Below are 21,965 nucleotides of genomic sequence, written 5' to 3'. Positions count from 1 at the left end.
GATACCAGTCATCAAGGTTGTTATTTCTCCTGTCCCTGGATACCAGTCATCAAGGTTGTTAATTCTCCTGTCCCTGGATACCAGTCATCAAGGTTGTTATTTCTCCTGTCCCTGGATACCAGTCATCAAGGTTGTTATTTCTCCTGTCCCTGGATACCAGTCATCAAGGTTGTTATTTCTCCTATCCCTAGATACCAGTCATCAAGGTTGTTATTTCTCCTGCCCCTAGATACCAGTCATCAAGGTTGCTATTTCTCCTGCCCCTAGATACCAGTCATCAAGGTTGTTATTTCTCCTGCCCCTAGATACCAGTCATCAAGGTTGTTATTTCTCCTGTCCCTGGATACCAGTCATCAAGGTTGTTATTTCTCCTGTCCCTGGATACCAGTCATCAAGGTTGTTATTTCTCCTGTCCCTGGATACCAGTCATCAAGGTTGTTATTTCTCCTGTCCCTGGATACCAGTCATCAAGGTTGTTATTTCTCCTGTCCCTAGATACCAGTCATCAAGGTTGTTATTTCTCCTGTCCCTGGATACCAGTCATCAAGGTTGTTATTTCTCTTGTCCCTGGATACCAGTCATCAAGGTTGTTATTTCTCCTGTCCCTGGATACCAGTCATCAAGGTTGTTATTTCTCCTGTCCCTGGATACCAGTCATCAAGGTTGTTATTTCTCTTGTCCCTGGATACCAGTCATCAAGGTTGTTATTTCTCCTATCCCTGGATACCAGTCATCAAGGTTGTTATTTCTCCTGTCCCTGGATACCAGTCATCAAGGTTGTTATTTCTCCTGTCCCTAGATACCAGTCATCAAGGTTGTTATTTCTCATGTCCCTGGATACCAGTCATCAAGGTTGTTATTTCTCCTGCCCCTAGATACCAGTCATCAAGGTTGTTATTTCTCCTGCCCCTGGATACCAGTCATCAAGGTTGTTATTTCTCCTGTCCCTGGATACCAGTCATCAAGGTTGTTATTTCTCCTGCCCCTAGATACCAGTCATCAAGGTTGTTATTTCTCCTGCCCCTAGATACCAGTCATCAAGGTTGTTATTTCTCCTGCCCCTAGATACCAGTCATCAAGGTTGTTATTTCTCCTGCCCCTAGATACCAGTCATCAAGGTTGTTATTTCTCCTGCCCCTAGATACCAGTCATCAAGGTTGTTATTTCTCCTGTCCCTGGATACCAGTCATCAAGGTTGTTATTTCTCCTGTCCCTGGATACCAGTCATCAAGGTTGTTATTTCTCTTGTCCCTGGATACCAGTCATCAAGGTTGTTATTTCTCCTGTCCCTGGATACCAGTCATCAAGGTTGTTATTTCTCCTGTCCCTGGATACCAGTCATCAAGGTTGTTATTTCTCCTGTCCCTAGATACCAGTCATCAAGGTTGTTATTTCTCATGTCCCTGGATACCAGTCATCAAGGTTGTTATTTCTCCTGCCCCTAGATACCAGTCATCAAGGTTGTTATTTCTCCTGCCCCTGGATACCAGTCATCAAGGTTGTTATTTCTCCTGTCCCTGGATACCAGTCATCAAGGTTGTTATTTCTCCTGCCCCTAGATACCAGTCATCAAGGTTTTTATTTCTCCTGCCCCTAGATACCAGTCATCAAGGTTGTTATTTCTCCTGCCCCTAGATACCAGTCATCAAGGTTGTTATTTCTCCTGCCCCTAGATACCAGTCATCAAGGTTGTTATTTCTCCTGCCCCTAGATACCAGTCATCAAGGTTGTTATTTCTCCTGCCCCTAGATACCAGTCATCAAGGTTGTTATTTCTCCTGCCCCTAGATACCAGTCATCAAGGTTGTTATTTCTCCTGTCCCTGGATACCAGTCATCAAGGTTGTTATTTCTCCTGTTCCTAGATACCAGTCATCATGGTTATTTCTCCTGTCCCTAGATACCAGTCATCAAGGTTGTTATTTCTCCTGCCCCTAGATACCAGTCATCAAGGTTGTTATTTCTCCTGTCCCTGGATACCAGTCATCAAGGTTGTTATTTCTCCTGCCCCTAGATACCAGTCATCAAGGTTGTTATTTCTCCTGTCCCTAGATACCAGTCATCAAGGTTGTTATTTCTCCTGCCCCTAGATACCAGTCATCAAGGTTGTTATTTCTCCTGTTCCTAGATACCAGTCATCAAGGTTGTTATTTCTCCTGCCCCTAGATACCAGTCATCAAGGTTGTTATTTCTCCTGCCCCTAGATACCAGTCATCAAGGTTGTTATTTCTCCTGCCCCTAGATACCAGTCATCAAGGTTGTTATTTCTCCTGTTCCTAGATACCAGTCATCAAGGTTTTTATTTCTCCTGCCCCTAGATACCAGTCATCAAGGTTGTTATTTCTCCTGCCCCTAGATACCAGTCATCAAGGTTGTTATTTCTCCTGCCCCTAGATACCAGTCATCAAGGTTGTTATTTCTCCTGTTCCTAGATACCAGTCATCAAGGTTGTTATTTCTCCTGCCCCTAGATACCAGTCATCAAGGTTGTTATTTCTCCTGCCCCTAGATACCAGTCATCAAGGTTGTTATTTCTCATGTCCCTGGATACCAGTCATCAAGGTTGTTATTTCTCCTGCCCCTAGATACCATTCATCAAGGTTGTTATTTCTCCTGCCCCTAGATACCAGTCATCAAGGTTGTTATTTCTCCTGCCCCTAGATACCAGTCATCAAGGTTGTTATTTCTCCTGTCCCTTGATACCAGTCATCAAGGTTGTTATTTCTCCTGCCCCTAGATACCAGTCATCAAGGTTATTTCTCCTGTCCCTAGATACCAGTCATCAAGGTTGTTATTTCTCCTGCCCCTAGATACCAGTCATCAAGGTTGTTATTTCTCCTGTTCCTAGATACCAGTCATCAAGGTTTTTATTTCTCCTGCCCCTAGATACCAGTCATCAAGGTTGTTATTTCTCCTGCCCCTAGATACCAGTCATCAAGGTGGTTGTTATTTCTCCTGCCCCTAGATACCAGTCATCAAGGTTGTTATTTCTCCTGCCCCTAGATACCAGTCATCAAGGTTGTTATTTCTCCTGCCCCTAGATACCAGTCATCAAGGTTGTTATTTCTCCTGCCCCTAGATACCAGTCATCAAGGTTGTTATTTCTCCTGTCCCTGGATACCAGTCATCAAGGTTGTTATTTCTCCTGTTCCTAGATACCAGTCATCATGGTTATTTCTCCTGTCCCTAGATACCAGTCATCAAGGTTGTTATTTCTCCTGCCCCTAGATACCAGTCATCAAGGTTGTTATTTCTCCTGTCCCTAGATACCAGTCATCAAGGTTGTTATTTCTCCTGTCCCTGGATACCAGTCATCAAGGTTGTTATTTCTCCTGTCCCTGGATACCAGTCATCAAGGTTGTTATTACTACTGTCCCTAGATACCAGTCATCAAGGTTGTTATTACTACTGTCCCTAGATACCAGTCATCAAGGTTGTTATTTCTCCTGTCCCTGGATACCAGTCATCAAGATTGTTATTTCTCCTGTCCCTGGATACCAGTCATCAAGGTTGTTATTTCTCCTGTCCCTGGATACCAGTCATCAAGGTTGTTATTTCTCCTGTCCCTAGATACCAGTCATCAAGGTTGTTATTTCTCCTGTCCCTGGATACCAGTCATCAAGGTTGTTATTTCTCCTGTCCCTGGATACCAGTCATCAAAGGTTGTTATTTCTCCTGTCCCTAGATACCAGTCATCAATGTTGTTATTTCTCCTGTCCCTAGATACCAGTCATCAAGGTTGTTATTTCTCCTGTCCCTAGATGCCAGTCATCAAGGTTGTTATTTCTCCTGTCCCTGGATACCAGTCATCAAGGTTGTTATTTCTCCTGTTCCTGGATACCAGTCATCAAGGTTGTTATTTCTCCTGTCCCTGGATACCAGTCATCAAGGTTGTTATTTCTCCTGTTCCTGGATACCAGTCATCAAGGTTGTTATTTCTCCTGTCCCTGGATACCAGTCATCAATGTTGTTATTTCTCCTGTCCCTGGATACCAGTCATCAAGGTTGTTATTTCTCCTGTCCCTAGATACCAGTCATCAAGGTTGTTATATCTCCTGCCCCTAGATACCAGTCATCAAGGTTGTTATTTCTCCTGTCCCTGGATACCAGTCATCAAGGTTGTTATTTCTCCTGTCCCTGGATACCAGTCATCAATGTTGTTATTTCTCCTGCCCCTAGATACCAGTCATCAATGTTGTTATTTCTCCTGTCCCTGGATACTAGTCATCAAGGTTGTTATTTCTCCTGTCCCTAGATACCAGTCATCAAGGTTGTTATTTCTCCTGTCCCTAGATACCAGTCATCAAGGTTGTTATTTCTTCTGTCCCTGGATACCAGTCATCAAGGTTGTTATTTCTCCTGTCCCTAGATACCAGTCATCAAGGTTGTTATTTCTCCTGTCCCTGGATAACAGTCATCAAGGTTGTTTTTTCTCCTGTCCCTGGATACCAGTCATCAAGGTTGTTATTTCTCTTGTCCCTGGATACCAGTCATCAAGGTTGTTATTTCTCCTGTCCCTGGATACCAGTCATCAATGTTGTTATTTCTCTTGTCCCTAGATACCAGTCATCAATGTTGTTATTTCTCCTGTCCCTGGATACCAGTCATCAAGGTTGTTTTTTCTCCTGTCCCTGGATACCAGTCATCAAGGTTGTTATTTCTCCTGTCCCTGGATACCAGTCATCAAGGTTGTTATTTCTCCTGTCCCTAGATACCAGTCATCTTGTTTGTTATTTCTCCTGTCCCTAGATACCAGTCATCATGTGCCGTTGCTACACGGTTTAACACCTGACTCTAAGCTGATCATGTCAGAGGTAATCTTGATGTGATGCCTGTACACACACCGACACAACACAAAATGAACGTACACAATCTCGAACACACACACACAAACTCTGCCTCGTTAAGTCCCCATTGCAAACCTTTCCCTGTAACAGTCCCCAGAAATAGGGTGAGTCTTACGTCTGATCCTGAAATTCTTGAGGGCTGTCTCCGTAAGCTGCTTTGGTGTGAAATTACTTCCTCTTCACCAATGGAACACTAATTGATATGACAGCAGATATGTATTTTCATCCTACCCACCCCATGATGCTTTCTGACTGGAGATGGAAGAGGAGAAGACAGGGGTTGCAAAAGTCGGGAGTGGACTGGAGTTGAAAGTTCACCAATGATAAAACCCCAACACACACAAAAAAAAACGGAACTAAGGACAAAGAGTTGAGCATCCCTATAGAGTCCTTGCTTCCTCGCCTTCTTGTGTCACCACAAAGTCTGTCCCCATTCAGTCCTCTCAACAACTGTTCCACCACCCCCCTATGCTATCCCTCCATCCCTCCAACCCCATCCACACCAATCCTATCCTCCCCTGCAGTGTGGAGAAAGCTGTTCCCTGGGAGCTGGTCACAGCTTGTCACATGGGGGTTTTGGACTAGATGAGGTACAGCTTTTGTCACAATAAATGTTTTCGTAGCAGGTTAGGAGAACTTACACAGCAGGTTAGGAGAATTAGGTTAAGGTTAGAAAAAGGGTTAGGGTTAGCTAAAATGCTCAACTTTTGACACTAATTTGACATAAGCTGTACTCCATCTAGCCATGACCATCACATGGCTCTTAAACTCCATCAAACCCTTTTAAATAGACAAACTTCTAAATCTGAGAGATGTGGAAAGCAGTGCTGAATGAGAGGATTTACATTCCCATTCACAGGAAGTAGTCAGCCAATTAATGACAAAAACCATCAGGCTCTATTAGATAGGAATTGGGGGAGCGGCGGGAGAGAGAGAGAGAGAATTGGACGATTGGGAAGTGTGACGGGAAGTACAAGGGACTGAGAAAATATATGGAGGGATGAGAGATAGAGGGGGATGGAAACTAAATCAAGAGAGAGAAAGAATGTACCATATTTTGATATGACACAGTGCAAGTAGGTGGAAAGAGACTGAAACACACAAAGATTAGGAAGGTAGGGAGAGAAGGATGATGAGAGGACAAAAGGAGAACAAAAGAGGGATCAGATACGACAGACAGACAGACAGACAGACAGACAGACAGACAGACAAAGACAATAGGATAACAAAGGAGGGAACCTATATAATCCAGACAGACAGACACTCCAGACAGACAGATACTTCAGACAGACTAACAGTAGCAGAGCCCAGCTCTCAGTACAGGGCTTCCGGAGCGTTCCAAGAACTAGCAATGGAGGGAGGGAGCATCCCTGACTCCTTCCCAATTTCCCAACATGCATTGTGACAGAACAGAGACAATTCCCGAGGTGTTGGAGTACTGCACTAACACTTCCGGTCTGTCCTCAAATGCCAGGGGTGCATCCCAAATGACACCCTATGTTCTATAAAGTGCACCATTTTTGATCAGTGACATATGGGCCCTAGTCAAAAGTAGTACACTATATAGGGTACCGGATGCAGACAGAGTGTCTCAAAGACATGCTTTCTCTCGTCTCGCATTAGCTGTGCATCTTCTAGCAGGCTGCTGGGCTAAATCCTTTCATCCATCCATCCATCCATCCATCCATCCATCCATCCATCCATCTATCTATCTATCTATCTATCTATCTATCTATCTATCTATCTATCTATCTATCTATCTATCTATCTATCTATCTATCTATCTATCTATCTATCTATCTATCTATCTAGAGATAGAGAGAGAGAATAACAAGTCTGCTTCACTGCAGCTTCCTTAGACACAGCCTTCTCTCTTAATCTCTTGTGGGCAGACTACGTAAACATAAATGGTGCTGTTGATCTGTTATTATACAACAGGATGCGTGAGATAATGAGCAGCAGTAGATTCATTGTTTGGGTTTTTCCTCACTGATTATTTGGACAAATCCCGATTTTGCATCTTTTGAATTTCAGAAGGGGAGGGGACATTTGGCCCATAGACTTGCCCGCAACTATCTCAAAACTTACGCAATACATTCGTTAACCGAGATGACCGAGCTCTTAAAACTTCTTATGGATAGGGGGCAGCATTTTCACGTTTGGATAAAAAGCGTGCCCAGAGTAAACTGCCTCCTACTTAGTCCCAGATGCTAATATGTGCATATTATTAGTAGTATTGGATAGAGAACACTCTGAAGTTTCTAAAACTGTTTGAATAATGTCTGTGAGTATAACAGAACTCATATGGCAGGAAAGAATCTGAGAAAAAATCTAACCAGGAAGTGGGAAATCTGAGGTTTGTAGTTTTTCAATTCAGCCCCTATTGAATATACAGTGGGATATGGGTAATCTTGCACTTCCTAAGGCTTCCACTAAATGTCAACAGTCTTTAGAACCTTGTCTGATGCTTCTACTGTGAAGTGGGGCCGAATGAGAGGGGAATGAGTCAGAGGTCTGCCAGCAGCCACGAGCTGACCATTCACATGAGAGGTAGCTCCCGTTCCATTTGCTTTTCTGAAGAAAAAGGAATTCTCCGGTTGGAACATTATTGAAGATTTATGTTAAAAAGATCCTAAAGATTGATTCTACACTTAGTTTGACATGTTTCTACGACCTGTAATATAACTTTTTGGACATTTCGTCCGTACTTTCCCCTGGATTTGCATGCTCGTCGTGAGTTTGGATTTGTTTACCAAACGCGCTAACAAAAGGAGGTATTTGGACATAAATTATGAACTTTATGGAACAAATCAAACATTTATTGTGGAACTGGGATTCATGGGAGTGCATTCTGACGAAGATCATCAAAGGTAAGTGAATATTTATAATGCTATTTCTGAGTAATGTTGACTACACAACATAGCGTATATTTCTTTGGCTCTGAGCGCCGTACTCAGATTATTGCATGGTTTGCTTTTTCCGTAAAGTTATTTTGAAATCTGACACAGCTGTCGGTCTTTAATTAACCTGATGAGGACAGAGGGCGCTGTTTTCACTTTGGGTGAAGAACGTGCCCAATTTAAACGGCCTCGTAATCAATTCTTGCTTGTACAATATGCATATTATTATTACTATTGGATAGAAAACACTCTCTAGTTTCTAAAACCGTTTGAATTATATCTGTGAGTAAAACAGAACTCATTTGGCACAAACTTCCTGACCAGGAAGTGGAAAATCTGAAATCGATGCTCTATAAATGGGCATGATACCTATTAGTATACATGCACGTCATACACCTTCCCCTGGATGTCAAGATGCAGTGAGAGAAGAAATGGAGTGTTTATCTTGGTCTGAGATGGAATACGTCCTCTTGGAATGACGTGTCACCCATTTCCTGTTTTCAGGAAGGCGCGAGGTTGGACCTGGATTTGCCTTCTGAATAGCTTTCGTTATAGGCGACTACTATCTCCGGCTTTGATTTTATTTGATACATGTGACAATATCATCATAAAGTATGTTTTTTCAATATAGTTTTATTAGATTTTTGAAATTTATTCGGGACGTTAGGCGTGTTGCGTTGTGTGCCTTTGTTCAGAAAGGAGAGCTTCGCACCACTTGGCTAGTGCGCTTGCTAATTCAAGAGGGAAAATGGACGTTCTAAATCCAAACAACGATTGTTCTTGACAAAGGACACCTTGTACAACATTCTGATGGAAGATCAGCAAAAGTAGGACGAATTTTATGATGTTATTTCATATATGTGTCGAACTGTGTACTATTAGTTTTGCGCCCAGGTTTTGGGCACTCGGTCGACATAACGTAAGCCTTATGTGGTAATGAAGTTATTTTTAGAATTCTAACACGGCGATTGCATTAAACTGTGAAGGACCTCGGCGTTACTCTGGACCCTGATCTCTCTTTTGACGAACATATCAAGACTGTTTCAAGGACAGCTTTTTTCCATCTACGTAACATTGCAAAAATCTGAAATTTTCTGTCCAAAAATGATGCATAAAAATGAATCTATGCTTTTGTACTTCTAGGTTAGACTACTGCAATGCTCTACTTTCTGGCTACCCGGATAAAGGACTAAATAAACTTCAGTTAGTGCTAAATACGGCTGCTAGAATCCTGACTAGAACCCAAACATTTGATCATATTACTCCAGTGCTAGCCCCCCTACACTGGCATCCTGTTAAGGCAAGAGCTGATTTCAAGGTTTTACTGCTAACCTACAAAGCATTACATGAGCTTGCTCCTACCTATCTTTCCGATTTGGTCCTGCCATACATATCTACACGTACGCTACGGTCACAAGACGCAGGCCTCCTAATTGTCCCTAGAATTTCTAAGCAAACAGCTGGAGGCAGGGCTTTCTCCTATAGAGCTCCATTTTCATGGAATGGTCTGCCTACCCATGTGAGAGACGCAGACTCGGTCTCAACCTTTAAGTCTTTACTGAAGACTCATCTCTTCAGTGGGTCATATGATTGAGTGTAGTCTGGCCCAGGAGTGTGAAGGTGAACGGAAAGGCTCTGGAGCAACGAACCGCCCTTGCTGTCTCTGCCTGGCCGGTTGCCCTCTCTCCCGTGGGATTCTCTGCCTCTAACCCTATTACAGGGGCTGAGTCACTGGCTTACTGGTGCTCTTTCATGCCGTCCCTAGGAGGGGTGCGTCACTTGAGTGGGTTGAGTCACTGACGTGATCTTCCTGTCCGGGTTGGGGCCCTCCCCCCCTTGGGTTCGTGCCGTGAGGAAGATCTTCGTGGGCTATACTCGGCCTTGTCTCAGGATGGTAAGTTGGTGGTTGAAGAAATCCCTCTAGTGGTGTGGGGGTTGCGCTTTGGCAAAGTTGGTGTGGTTATATCCTTCCTTCCTGTTCGGCCCTGTCCGGGGGTATCATCGGATGGGGCCACAGTGTCTCCTGACCCCTCCTGTCTCAGCCTCCAGTATTTATGCTGCAGTAGTTTGTGTCGGGGGGCTAGGGTCAATTTGTTATATCTGAAGTACTTCTCCTGTCTTATCCGGTGTCCTGTGTGAATTCAAGTATGCTCTCTCTAATTCTCTCTTTCTCTCTTTATTTCTCTCTCTCTCTCTCGGAGGACCTGAGCCCTAAGACCATGCCTCAGGACTAACTGGCATGATGACTCCTTGCTGTCCCCAGTCCACCTGGCCGTGCTGCTGCTCCAGTTTCAACTGTTCTGCCTGCGGCTATGGAACCCTGACCTGTTCACCGGACGTGCTACCTGTCCCAGACCTGCTGTCTTCAACTCTCTAGAGACCGCAGGAGCGGTAGAAATACTCTTAATGATCGACTATGAAAAGCCAACTGACATTTACTCCTGAGGTGCTGACTTGCTGCACCCTCGACAACTACTGTGATTATTATTATTATTTGACCATGCTGGTAATTTATGAACATTTGAACATCTTGGCCATGTTCTGTTATAATCTCCACCCGGCACAGCCAGAAGAGGACTGGCCACCCCTCATAGCCTGGTTCCTCTCTAGGTTTCTTCCTAGGTTTTGGCCTTTCTAGGGAGTTTTTCCTAGCCACCGTGCTTCTACACCTGCATTGCTTGCTGTTTGGGGTTTTAGGCTGGGTTCCTGTACAGCGCATTGAGATATCAGCTGATGTAAGAAGGGCTATATAAATACATTTGATTTGATTTGATTTCTGTGAATAACATCTGTATCCTTCATCAATGTTTATTATGAGTATTTCTGTGATTTGATGTGGCTCTGTGAAAATTCACGGGATGTTTTGGAGGGAAAGCCAAATGTAAACTGAGGTTTTTGGATATAAATATGAACTTGATCGAACAAAACATACATGTATTGTGTAACATGTTGTCCCGGGAGTGTCATCTGATGAAGATCATCAAAGGTTAGTGATTAATTTTATCAATATTTCTGCTTTTTGTGACTCCTCTCTTTGGTTGGAAAATGGCTGAATGCTTTCTGTGACTAGTTGCTGACCTAACATAATGATATGTTCTGCTTTCGCCGAAAAGCATTTTTGAAATCGGACACTGTGGTTGGATTAATGAGAGTTTTATCTTTAAAATGGTGTCTAATACTTGTATGTTTGAGAAATTTGAATTATGAGATTTCTGTTGATTGAATTCCGCTAGCGGAACCCCGTTCCTAGACAGGTTATAGTCAATGTCTGGTGGTGATATCATACATTCCCAATGGGAGTATGGTGGTGAAAGTCTGGTGACATCATAACAATGTCCATATAGGTAGATCTGGTGTTTGGTTAGCCTGGTCCCAGATCTGTTAATGCAACCATAGGAGTTGGCTATACAGCACAAACAGATCTGGGAACAGGATAGTGCTTGGTAACTTTGCAAAGGAAAAATACATTAAAGTGGACCTCTTCTGTTGAACCAAATGGCTTCCCCTTTACAAATACCAGGAGGCTTTCTCTCTGAGTGATCAATTATGAATGAGCTGAGCCTATGGCGTTATAACACCAAGCCACTGCAGTGGCAGTAAGGAGAGAGGGAAAAGAGAGAGAGAGAGAGAGAGGGGGGAGAGTGAAAGAGAAAGAGATCGGGAAGAGAGAGAGAGAGGAAGGAAGAGAGAGAGAGGTGGGGAGAGAGAGAGAGAGAGAGAGAAAGAGAGAGAGAAGAGAGAGTGTGAAAGAGAGAGAGAGCGAGAGAGGAGAGATAGAGTGAAAGCGAGAGAGAGGGAAAGAGAGAGAGGGAAGAGAGAGGGAAGAGAGAAAAAGGGAAGACCGAGGGGGGGGGGGGGGGGGGGTGAAAGAGAGAGAGAGAAAGAGGGAGAGAAACAGGCATGATGTTACATCCCCTTAACATTCTGGGAGCTGGATGCCTACACACTCTTACCCAGACCTACAGACTCAGGACACTGTGTTATATGCTGACATTGTTAGGTACGTACAATGGTGTCAGTCTGAATTACAAAGAGCAGCAGAACCAATGTCGCAAACACGCACGCAAGCACGCACGCACGCACGCACACACACACACACACACACACACACACACACACACAAAAAAGATCCTCACCTGCAGTGGACAGAGATGGGTCCGTCCTGGCCAAACTGCTCCTTGGTTTTGTGCACCTGACCTATGAAGTCTATGAAGCCCTCCCCTGACTTGGGCACCCCCTGCTCCGGCCAATCAGTGAACTGGAACTGCCGCACTGTCCTGGACTGCCCGTCCTGAGTGAGTGGAAGGAGAGGAAAAAGAATGGATGGAAAGAGGAAGAGAGAGGTAAGGGAGGAGGACGGATGACAACAGAAGAAGAGAGCGGGTGGGGTGAGATAGGTAAGGGAGGACGGATAACAACAGAATAAGAGAGCGGGTGGTGTGAGAGAGGTAAGGGAGGACGGATGACAACAGAAGAAGAGAGAGGGGTGGATGAGAGAGGTAAGGGAGGAGGACAGATGACAACAGAAGAAGAGAGAGGAGTGGGATGAGAGAGGTAAGGAAGGACGGATGACAACAGAAGAAGAGAGAGTGTTGGAATGAGAGAGGTAAGGGAGGAGGGATGACAACAGAAGAAGAGAGAGGGGTGGGATGAGAGAGGTAAGGGAGGAGGATGGATGACAACAGAAGAAGAGAGAGGGGTGGGATGAGAGAGGTAAGGGAGGAGGACGAATGACATCAGAAGAAGAGAGGGGTGGGATGAGAGAGGTAAGGGAGGAGGACAGATGGCAACAGAAGAAGAGAGAGGGGTGGGTCAGTAAAAGCCAACATTGAGAAACAATAACTGTTTCATTCCACACACCATGGAGAGAAACTGATGTGAGGTGAGCGAACCACCAGGTCAATATCTGTGTCTGATAGACCGCTCAACAACAGTAAGAACAACAACAAGCCCAGTTCAACTTCACACTCATACAACACTACAATGACCTGTCTCTGCTGACATCCATCTGTCAGGTTATCACTACTGTCTCCGCTGACATCCATATGTCAGACTATCACTACTGTCTCCGCTGACATCCATCTGTCAGGCTATCACTACTGTCTCCGCTGACATCCATCTGTCAGGTTATCACTACTGTCTCCGCTGACATCCATCTGTCAGGCTATCACTACTGTCTCCTCTGACATCCATCTGTCAGGCTATCACTACTGTCTCCGCTGACATCCATCTGTCAGGCTATCACTACTGTCTCCGCTGACATCCATCTGTCAGGCTATCACTACTGTCTCCGCTGACATCCATCTGTCAGGCTATCACTACTGTCTCCGCTGACATCCATCTGTCAGGCTATCACTACTGTCTCCGCTGACATCCATCTGTCAGGCTATCACTACTGTCTCCGCTGACATCCATCTGTCAGGCTATCACTACTGTCTCCCCTGACATCCATCTGTCAGGCATTCACTACTGTCTCCGCTGACATCCATCTGTCAGGCTATCACTACTGTCTCCCCTGACATCCATCTGTCAGGTTATCACTACTGTCTCCGCTGACATCCATCTGTCAGGCTATCACTACTGTCTCCTCTGACATCCATCTGTCAGGCTATCACTACTGTCTCCGCTGACATCCATCTGTCAGGCTATCACTACTGTCTCCGCTGACATCCATCTGTCAGGCTATCACTACTGTCTCCGCTGACATCCATCTGTCAGGCTATCACTACTGTCTCCGCTGACATCCATCTGTCAGGCTATCACTACTGTCTCCGCTGACATCCATCTGTCAGGCTATCACTACTGTCTCCGCTGACATCCATCTGCCAGGCTATCACTACTGTCTCCGCTGACATCCATCTGTCAGGCTATCACTACTGTCTCCGCTGACATCCATCTGTCAGGCTATCACTACTGTCTCCGCTGACATCCATCTGTCAGGCTATCACTACTGTCTCCTCTGACATCCATCTGTCAGGCTATCACTACTGTCTCCGCTGACATCCATCTGTCAGGCTATCAATACTGTCTCCTCTGACATCCATCTGTCAGGCTATCACTACTGTCTCCTCTGACATCCATCTGTCAGGCTATCACTACTGTCTCCTCTGACATCCATCTGTCAGATATCACTATTTCTCCCTTTCGCTCTCACACTCTCTGACAGTCTTCCCTTTCTCTCACTCCCTCAGTCTCTCTTTCTCGCTCCCTCCTTGTCCCTCTCTCTCTCCCCCCGTCTCTCTCTTTCTCTCCCTCGATCTCTCAATCCGTTTTAGCTTGTAGTTTTTGCCGTGGAATAAGTCCCGGTTAGAGGAAATCAATAGGGAGCCTGGCGTGACAAGCGTATTCTTCTGGACACCGTGTTAAATGAGGTAATCCTGGACAGAGGACTGATCGATGGAGCAAGCTGACAGATGGAGCGAAGGAGGATGAAGGATACGGGGGGGGGGGGGGGGGGGGTGGTAGTGAATTGGAGGGTGGCCACCCACATCGGTGAAGACTGGATTTCTTGAGAAAATGGCTTAATTTGAATCTCCGCTAAAGGATAGTCAATTATAGTGGTGTCTTAATGTCAGTAGTCCACCGGGAGGGAAGGAAGATGATTTTGGAAGGTGAGGCTGAAGAGAAGACACAGCACCCCAAAGCAATACTCAAACATTCACTAGTTCCTAGTCTCCTTTCCTTCGGTGAACATTGATAATGGAACCAAGTGGATAAGCTTCAACTTGACTATTTATACCTTTAAATTGATTTCAGGTCCACGATCAGCAAAGAAAGGATAGGTAAGTAGAGGAGGCTACATCCTAAACTGCCCAAAACATCCCCTAGTCTCCAGCCTCATCCCCTTTCCTTGATTACTAGTCTACAGAATCGTTAACAAAGTAAAAAAAAAAAATGTCATAGGCCAACTCTTTTCTCCCTCTTTTCTCTCTCTTTTCTCTCCCTCTCTCTCCCCTCTCTCTCCTTTCCCTCCCTCCTCCCCCCACTCTCTCTCTTCCCTCTCGCTCTCTCTTTCCCCCTCTCTCTTCACTCTTTCTCTCTCTCTACTCTCTCTCTTCCCTCTCTCTCTCTCTCTCTTCTCCTCGTCTGCCTCCCTCTCTTCCTTCAGTCATCTCTGATTACAGGTCCTTTCATTGCTTACGCGTTCGGCCCACAATTACCACATTTACATTACATTTACATTTAAGTCATTTAGCAGACGCTCTTATCCAGAGCGACTTACAAATTGGTGCATTCACCTTATGATATCCAGTGGAACAACCACTTTACAATAGTGCATCTAAATCTTTTAAGGGGGGGGGGGGGGGGGGGTTAGAAGGATTACTTTATCCTATCCTAGGTATTCCTTAAAGAGGTGGGGTTTCAGGTGTCTCCGGAAGGTGGTGATTGACTCTGCTGACCTCACCACCTTCCGGTGAGAGTCTAGAACCACAGTCTAGAACCACTGCTGCTGCCGCTCCAGTTCACCCTTCACAGACAATCCTTACTGTGTGTGTGTGTGTGAGTTTGAGGGGAGGGTATACTGTGTGTGTGTGTGGAGTGTATGTATTCATGTAAGAGAGAGACCGTGTGTGTGTGGTAGGCCAGGTTCAGACCAACATGAGCCCTCCTTACTAGCCGCCATGCCGGCTCAAGCAGCAATCCAACACGTGCGCCAGTCCCAGGTAGGCCAGTGTTCTGCAGTACAGTTAACTCTCATTTGGACACAAAACGGCCGCTGCCTATACTGTACAATGGGCCTTGGTGCTTAGACAGACCACGGGTAATCATACTATCATAGAAATGGTTGTGGTACTATGCACATCCTTCAAAAAACGTAGGTATTGGGTTAATGGATAAAAATCCCTTACACTGTATGCTCCTAATAACACATATACAACGTATATGAAACGTTTATACAACGTTTCGATAAAGAGGATATTCGTCAGGTTAAAACTCTCACGTGATCTAAACATTGTCGTTAAAGGCGTCTGTGACCTTCTCCAAACCCATCCCTCAGGTGTTCACCAAAGCAGTGGCATGGTGCCTGCTTTGTAGTTGTTTGAACAGCGGATTTCCCCTTTAAACGTGGTATAAAGAGCAACCATACTATCGCCCTCATGACACCTTCCCCATCAGCACTGTATAGTCATGTGATGGAGGGAAAATGGCCGCAATCAGCTTGGCTTCCTCCAGCCTCACTGATGATAGAGGTGAAAGGTTAAATGGAACACGTGGTAGGCATACACTGTAGGAGCCATTCTAAGAGGCATAGTATCAATGGCAGAGCGACACAAATAGAAATAGAATGAGCCATCTATAAGGACAGCAGTCACACACACACACACACACACACACACACACACACACACACACACACACACACACACCCACACACCCACACACCCACACACCCACACACCCACACACACACACACACACACACACACACACACACACACACACCCTGGCATCGGTGACTTTGAACTCTCGGAGGATGTATTGGGGCATGTTGTACTCAGCCATGGGGTCCACCACAAAGTACTGGTACCTGGCCGAACGCTCAGCGGGCCAGTACTGATGACACTTTTCCTGTGGACACACAGGGAGAGAGTGAGACACCCAGATATGAGGGGGATGAGGAGAAAATACACATTGAGATAAACGTGGACACATAGGAAACAGTTTGTGCAGGTTCCATTTAGAGTCGTGGTACAGACTGCATTACACAGGATAACGACACTAAATGATGGACAGAATGAAGAATGCTTGAGGTGTGTGTGTGTGTGTGTGTGTGTGTGTGTGTGTGTGTGTGTGAGAGTGTGAGAGTGAGAGAGCCTGTCTAATACCCTTCCGAGTGCCTCTGTGAATCAGGGATCAAAGGGAGGACAGGAGAGAGGGAAGAGAGGAGAGGAGGGACACAGGAGAGAGAGAGACAGGAGAGGGAGAGGAGAGGAGGGAGACAGGAGAGAGGGAAGAGAGGAGAGGAGGGATACACGAGAGAGGGAGACAGGGGAGGGAGATGAGAGGGGGAGACAGGAGAGAGGGAGACAGGAGAGGGAGAAGAGAGGAGAGGAGGGAGACATGAGAGAGGGAGACAGGAGAGGGAGAAGAGAGGAGAGGAGGGAGACAGGAGAAAGGGAGACAGGAGAGGGGGAAGAGGAGAGGAGGGAGACAGGAGAGAGAAGAGACAGGAGAGAGACAGGAGAGGGGGAGGAGAGGAGAGAGACAGGAGAGGGGGAAGAGAGGAGAGGAAGAGAGACAGGAGAGAGAGAGGCTCCCTACCCTGCCCATCTCTCGGAGTTTGGTGAGCATGACTACAATAGTGGAGTTGTTCTCCCACATCATCCTCCAGAAGTCCTCTGTGGTCTCTGCCAACGGGCCCTGCGTTGCGATGTAGGCCTTCTGTTGCCTGGCAACACAAACACACATTCAGGTCAGACATGTAGCAGGGAGAGTCCGCTCCCTAATCAGTTTCATCAAACCATTGAAACAGGTTTATTGCGATTTTGATATTGTCACACTAGCTGTTCGCTCACTCGTGCACTCTCTCACTCACTCGTTCTAAACACCTCCCCACTTACACACACTTCCGACTCACACCCACCCATTCCACCTACCTGTATCCGTCGATGAAGCTGGCGTTGATGTAGTCTGAGCCCTCGAGGCCTCTGATTGGCTGCAGGCAGACGCGGGTGGTCTCGTAGGGCATGATGTTCACCAGACGGTTCTTGAACTTGTTGCAGGGCAGGTTGGCACTGATAAACCTGGACGTATGGGCCTTGGAGTTGGCTAGGCGCTGTAGAGAGGGGTGGGTGGATGGAGGGAGGGAGGGAGGGAGAGATGGGTGGTGAGGAAGGAGAGAGGGGAAGGGGGGTGGAGAGAGAGAGGGAGGGGGGGAAAGGAAGGATTAAGAGTGGGATATGGAGAGGTAAGGAGAAGGGGTGGGAGACAGAAGGATGGATGGAGGGGAATGGAGTGACAGTGGGAAGGATAGAAAGTGAGAGAAGGAGAGATGATAGAAGTAGAGAGAGATGAAGGACTGCAGAGTAGTAAAGATCTGAGCTGATCGCTAAAGCACCTTCAAAATGCAGACATATCTAATTGATGAATGTATTCCTAATATGACTGGATGGAGAAATCAAAGAGCACAGCCTTTATTCTAATCTCCATTTTCTTTTCATTGCCCTGCACTTTGCAGTGTGTCTTGTGTGAGCTGCTCTGAGGTAAGGTACTATGATTTCAGGCACTACATTAACAAGCTACCATCAAACTGAAACTCTAAAGCAGGTTTTCCATAAGGCAATAAACCAGAAAGCTCTCTCTCGCTGCAAAAAGTAAAAGTGGGTCACTGGAGTCTTTGATAATGACACGCGCACACGCACCCGCACTCTCTCCTCCCTCCCTCTTTTCTTTCCCCTCTCCTGTCTCCCTCCTCTCCTGTCTCCCTCCTCTCCTCTCTTCTCTCTCTATTGTCTCCCTCCTCTCCTCTCTTCCCTCTCTCCTGTCTCCCTCCTCTCCTCTCCTCTCCTCTCCTCCCTCCTCTCCTCTCCTCTCCTCTCCTCCCTCCTCTCCTGTCCTCCCTTTGATCCCTGTTTCATAGAGGCACTCGGAAGGGCATGAGACAGGCTGGCAAGTCTAAAGACGCCCAGAGCTGCTGCTACACCAAACACCGGGCGGATGGTTTGGAAACAACCCAATCTGGCAACCGATCCTCCTTTTCCCCTTCCCCCCTAAGGGCAGACATGCACCTAGGAAAGCTCTAGTCGTAGAAACAACCTTAGCTGCCATGTTTTCTCCACTGTCGTACCCCTTTCCACAAGGAGTTCAGGATGATACTGTACTTGTGATGACGCCTACAACTGGCCGAGTGGACATGATGCTGAACATGATTTGCACTTTTAGGACTATTCCATTGGGCCAGGCAAGCTTAGTCGAGCATAGCTAGCGAATGTGAAAGAAAAAACAACAACAAATACTATTTGAACCCAGGTCTGGTGTGGGCAGTAGTTAGTAAACAATGACAAAGATCACTATGGGCGACTGATCTCCAGCTTATAGGAAGGTTCACCTTCCAACAGGATAAGGATCCTAAGCACACAGCCAAGACAACGCAGGTGTGGCTTCGGGACAAGTCTCTGAATGTCCTTGAGTGGCCCAGCCAGAGCACGGACTTGAACCCGATCAAACATTCCTGGAGAGACTAGGGCTGTGGTGGTCACAAAATTTCATCAGCCGGTGATTGTCAAGCAAATAACTCACGGTAATTAACATAAACACATTTAGCATCTACTGGCTTCCACACAGTCTACAAGCCACTGATGCAGACCTTTGGAATATCTACATTTTAAAAACTGTAATAAATCCATGTAATATAGCCTACACCATCACAATAAATCCATTATTTATTTTAGACAGGTCTAAAGAAACATGATATGAAGAAAATTGAGTCTATTTCAGAAGAAAAACATTTTTATTTTATTTGTGTTTATTTTATTTTACCTTTATTTAAACAGATAGGCCAATTGAGAACAAGTTCTCATTTACAATTGCGACCTGGCAATAGCATACTCTGAGTTGTCCTTATGTTAGGTCCTGATCTGGCTATGCCATATGGCTTTGGGCTACACTAGTTCATTTAGCAGACAAGATTTGTTTAGTATTCTGTGGCATTATTTTATATAATGAAGAATACAATTGAACAAAGCTGAATAATACAGGATATTTTCTCCAAATGATTTGAGGGAGTGCTCACTATTCTGTGATGAACAGTTAACAAAGAAACAAGTCCTCCTATATGCTTAAATTAGAGTTATTTATGTAACTTTAGTTGTGATACAAACGTTGGGCTATATGTTTTGATTTTTAATACATTCATACATTCTAACACTGCATGATGCGACTCTAATGATGACTTGAAAAAAGTTGCATGAAAGGCATGAGCTCTGCTTTGTTTTTTTTGCACAGGCTGTACACACTTCATCAGTCTCTCATTCACAATTTGATAAGCACTTGATAATGTCTAGAACTTCCCAGCTGCATCCCTTTTGTGTGGCTGTAACGCCCCCCCCAAAAAATCCATACTTTTTGAGGCCAGTGGCCTTTGTGCCCTTGGGCTGAATATAATAATTAGAATTCCCTTCTCCCGGCTGCGTACCGAAGCACCTCTCACTCACATGGCTCTCTGTCACATGATCGGGTCTTTCTCACAGGCTACAAGTGAAGACAGACACATCGGGCACGCAACTGCGCGGGTCCTATTCCAATTCCAAAGTGCATATTGAAGATATTGGAAAAACTGTCATTTACTTTTTGTCAGCCAACAAGATGAACAGCAAAAGCACTAGCCTATGTCAATCCACTATCCCCCATAGTACAAAAGTTTACATATTCTATTCTGTGCTAGAAAGTAATATTCCAAACATAGTCTGGGACAGTTGTGGGATGCAATAGATCCCAAATTAATACAACCACCAGTATCAAAAAAACCGTTTTAAGCAATGAGCCTGATGCAACAGATCAGAACGTTTAGCTTAAAATGTTGATAAACATAAACTATTAGGCTATTTCTTCACATTATAAGTACAGCAATGCGCACATGGCAGTAGGCTATAAGCGCAAATGTTCCAATAGCAGAAAAACACCATTCTCAAATATAACCGCAAATGAAATGATGCATGTAATGCTTTTATAATAAAATGTACATTTTTATGGTGAAAAGGATCTTCCCCAAACTTGAAACTCAGGTGCTGCATATGCATGCCAGTTAGGTTCTACACCGGTTGTAAAGTGATTAATGTGCTTCATTTGAAGAAGTTATTTGCCCAGGGATACAAACATTTTAATTGTGATACAAACATATAGGCCTTTGTGCTAGGCTACATGAGGTGTGCTACTATGATTTGAAAGTTGTTTCTTGCCTTAAGCTGGGCATCATTCACAAGTGATAATAAATCATTCACAATTGATAGGCTAATATTGTCACCCATCAGACTATTCTTGCTTTAATCTTGTCTTTATATATACTAAATAATGTGTAAAATTAGTTTTGATTTAGAAGATCAAGGGCCTGATTACTTGCATGTCCACCGATGTTATTTACATTTTGAAATGTCCTTGTGGTCTGTCTTACAGAGGGAAAACCCGTAGAAATTTAAGACACGGATCAGTGAGCACCGCATCAATATACGGACAGGTGAGACAAAAAAATCTGGTTGCTGCTCATTTTGTACAAGCTGGACATCCTATTAGCTCTCTGAGATACATTGGAATAGAAATTGTCAAGATGTCACGCAGGGGCGGGGACATTGAGAGGAAACTTCTTCAAAGGGAATGTTTCTGGAACAACAGGCTAAACACACGGTCTACTCTTGACCTTAAAAAGGAGTTTGACTTGAAACCGTTTTTATAGTTTCAATAATTTTAAATAGTTAAAAAAAAATCCTAATTGAATATTGTATGTGTATGTATATTACTTTAAATATTGATTACATTCTCTGTGTATGATCATATATTTTGATACATTGAATGTTAATATTGTGAAACTATGTTATACATTTTTTACCTCCTGTTTCAGGAAGTGATGTCACTGAGTACTGCTTCTATATATAGGGCCTTCCACCCCCACCCTTAGGTCTGGATGCCTGACGAAGGGTCAAAACATTGTAAATAAATATCACCTGGGAGCATGAGCAGCAGTGTGCTGCGTTTTCCTTTCTGTTTTCCTTGATTTAGAATGGACCATTTATCAGAAATCTGTCTCGAAAAGGTGGCAGGGGGAAAAATATATCCACAGTATGCATAGCGAACGGAGGATGCTTTTCCCTGGTTCATTTTCATGCCAGCCAGGTAGACTATACTCCTGTTATGAAGAGAAGCAATGTGCTTAATATTAAAAAAGTTGAGAAATAAATATAGTAGGCCTAGCCTATAGAAAGCTGATCGGATCCTCATCTTTTTAGTAGAGGCCATCACTTTCTTATGCAATTGCATAGCCTATAGAAATGTTGCGCAACATGAGCTCATGGGCTCTCGTGGGCTCTCGTGCATACCACTGCTGGCTTGCTTCTGAAACTAAGCAGGGTTGGTCCCGGTCAGTCCCTGGATGGGAGACCAGGTGCTGCTGGAAGTGGTGTTGGAGGGCCAGTAGGAGGCACTCTTTCCTCTGGTCTAAAAAATATCCCAATGCCCCAGGGCAGTGATTGGTGACACTGCCCTGTGTAGGGTGCCGTCTTTCGGATGG

At 44.9% G+C, this 21,965-nt stretch overlaps 1 protein-coding gene across 18 annotated transcripts in view; it reads right to left on the bottom strand.

Annotated features, from left to right (window-relative positions):
* Window positions 1–21,965, bottom strand: part of ptprsa (protein tyrosine phosphatase receptor type Sa) — a 470,296-nt gene that overhangs the window by 6,773 nt on the left and 441,558 nt on the right. For all 18 annotated transcript variants that reach the window (XM_055940829.1, XM_055940833.1, XM_055940835.1 and 15 more), the window contains 4 exons: window positions 17,344–17,522; window positions 17,009–17,135; window positions 16,190–16,315; window positions 11,881–12,035 (listed from right to left, as the gene is read on the bottom strand). In XM_055940829.1, the coding sequence (XP_055796804.1) occupies window positions 11,881–12,035; window positions 16,190–16,315; window positions 17,009–17,135; window positions 17,344–17,522 (587 nt within the window). The remainder of the gene's footprint in view (window positions 1–11,880; window positions 12,036–16,189; window positions 16,316–17,008; window positions 17,136–17,343; window positions 17,523–21,965) is intronic.

Source organism: Salvelinus fontinalis, chromosome 12, assembly GCF_029448725.1.
Source record: "Salvelinus fontinalis isolate EN_2023a chromosome 12, ASM2944872v1, whole genome shotgun sequence".
NCBI lineage: Eukaryota > Metazoa > Chordata > Actinopteri > Salmoniformes > Salmonidae > Salvelinus > Salvelinus fontinalis.
The sequence above is the reverse complement of the archived record's forward strand: the minus strand, read 5'-3'. Positions and strand labels throughout refer to the sequence as shown.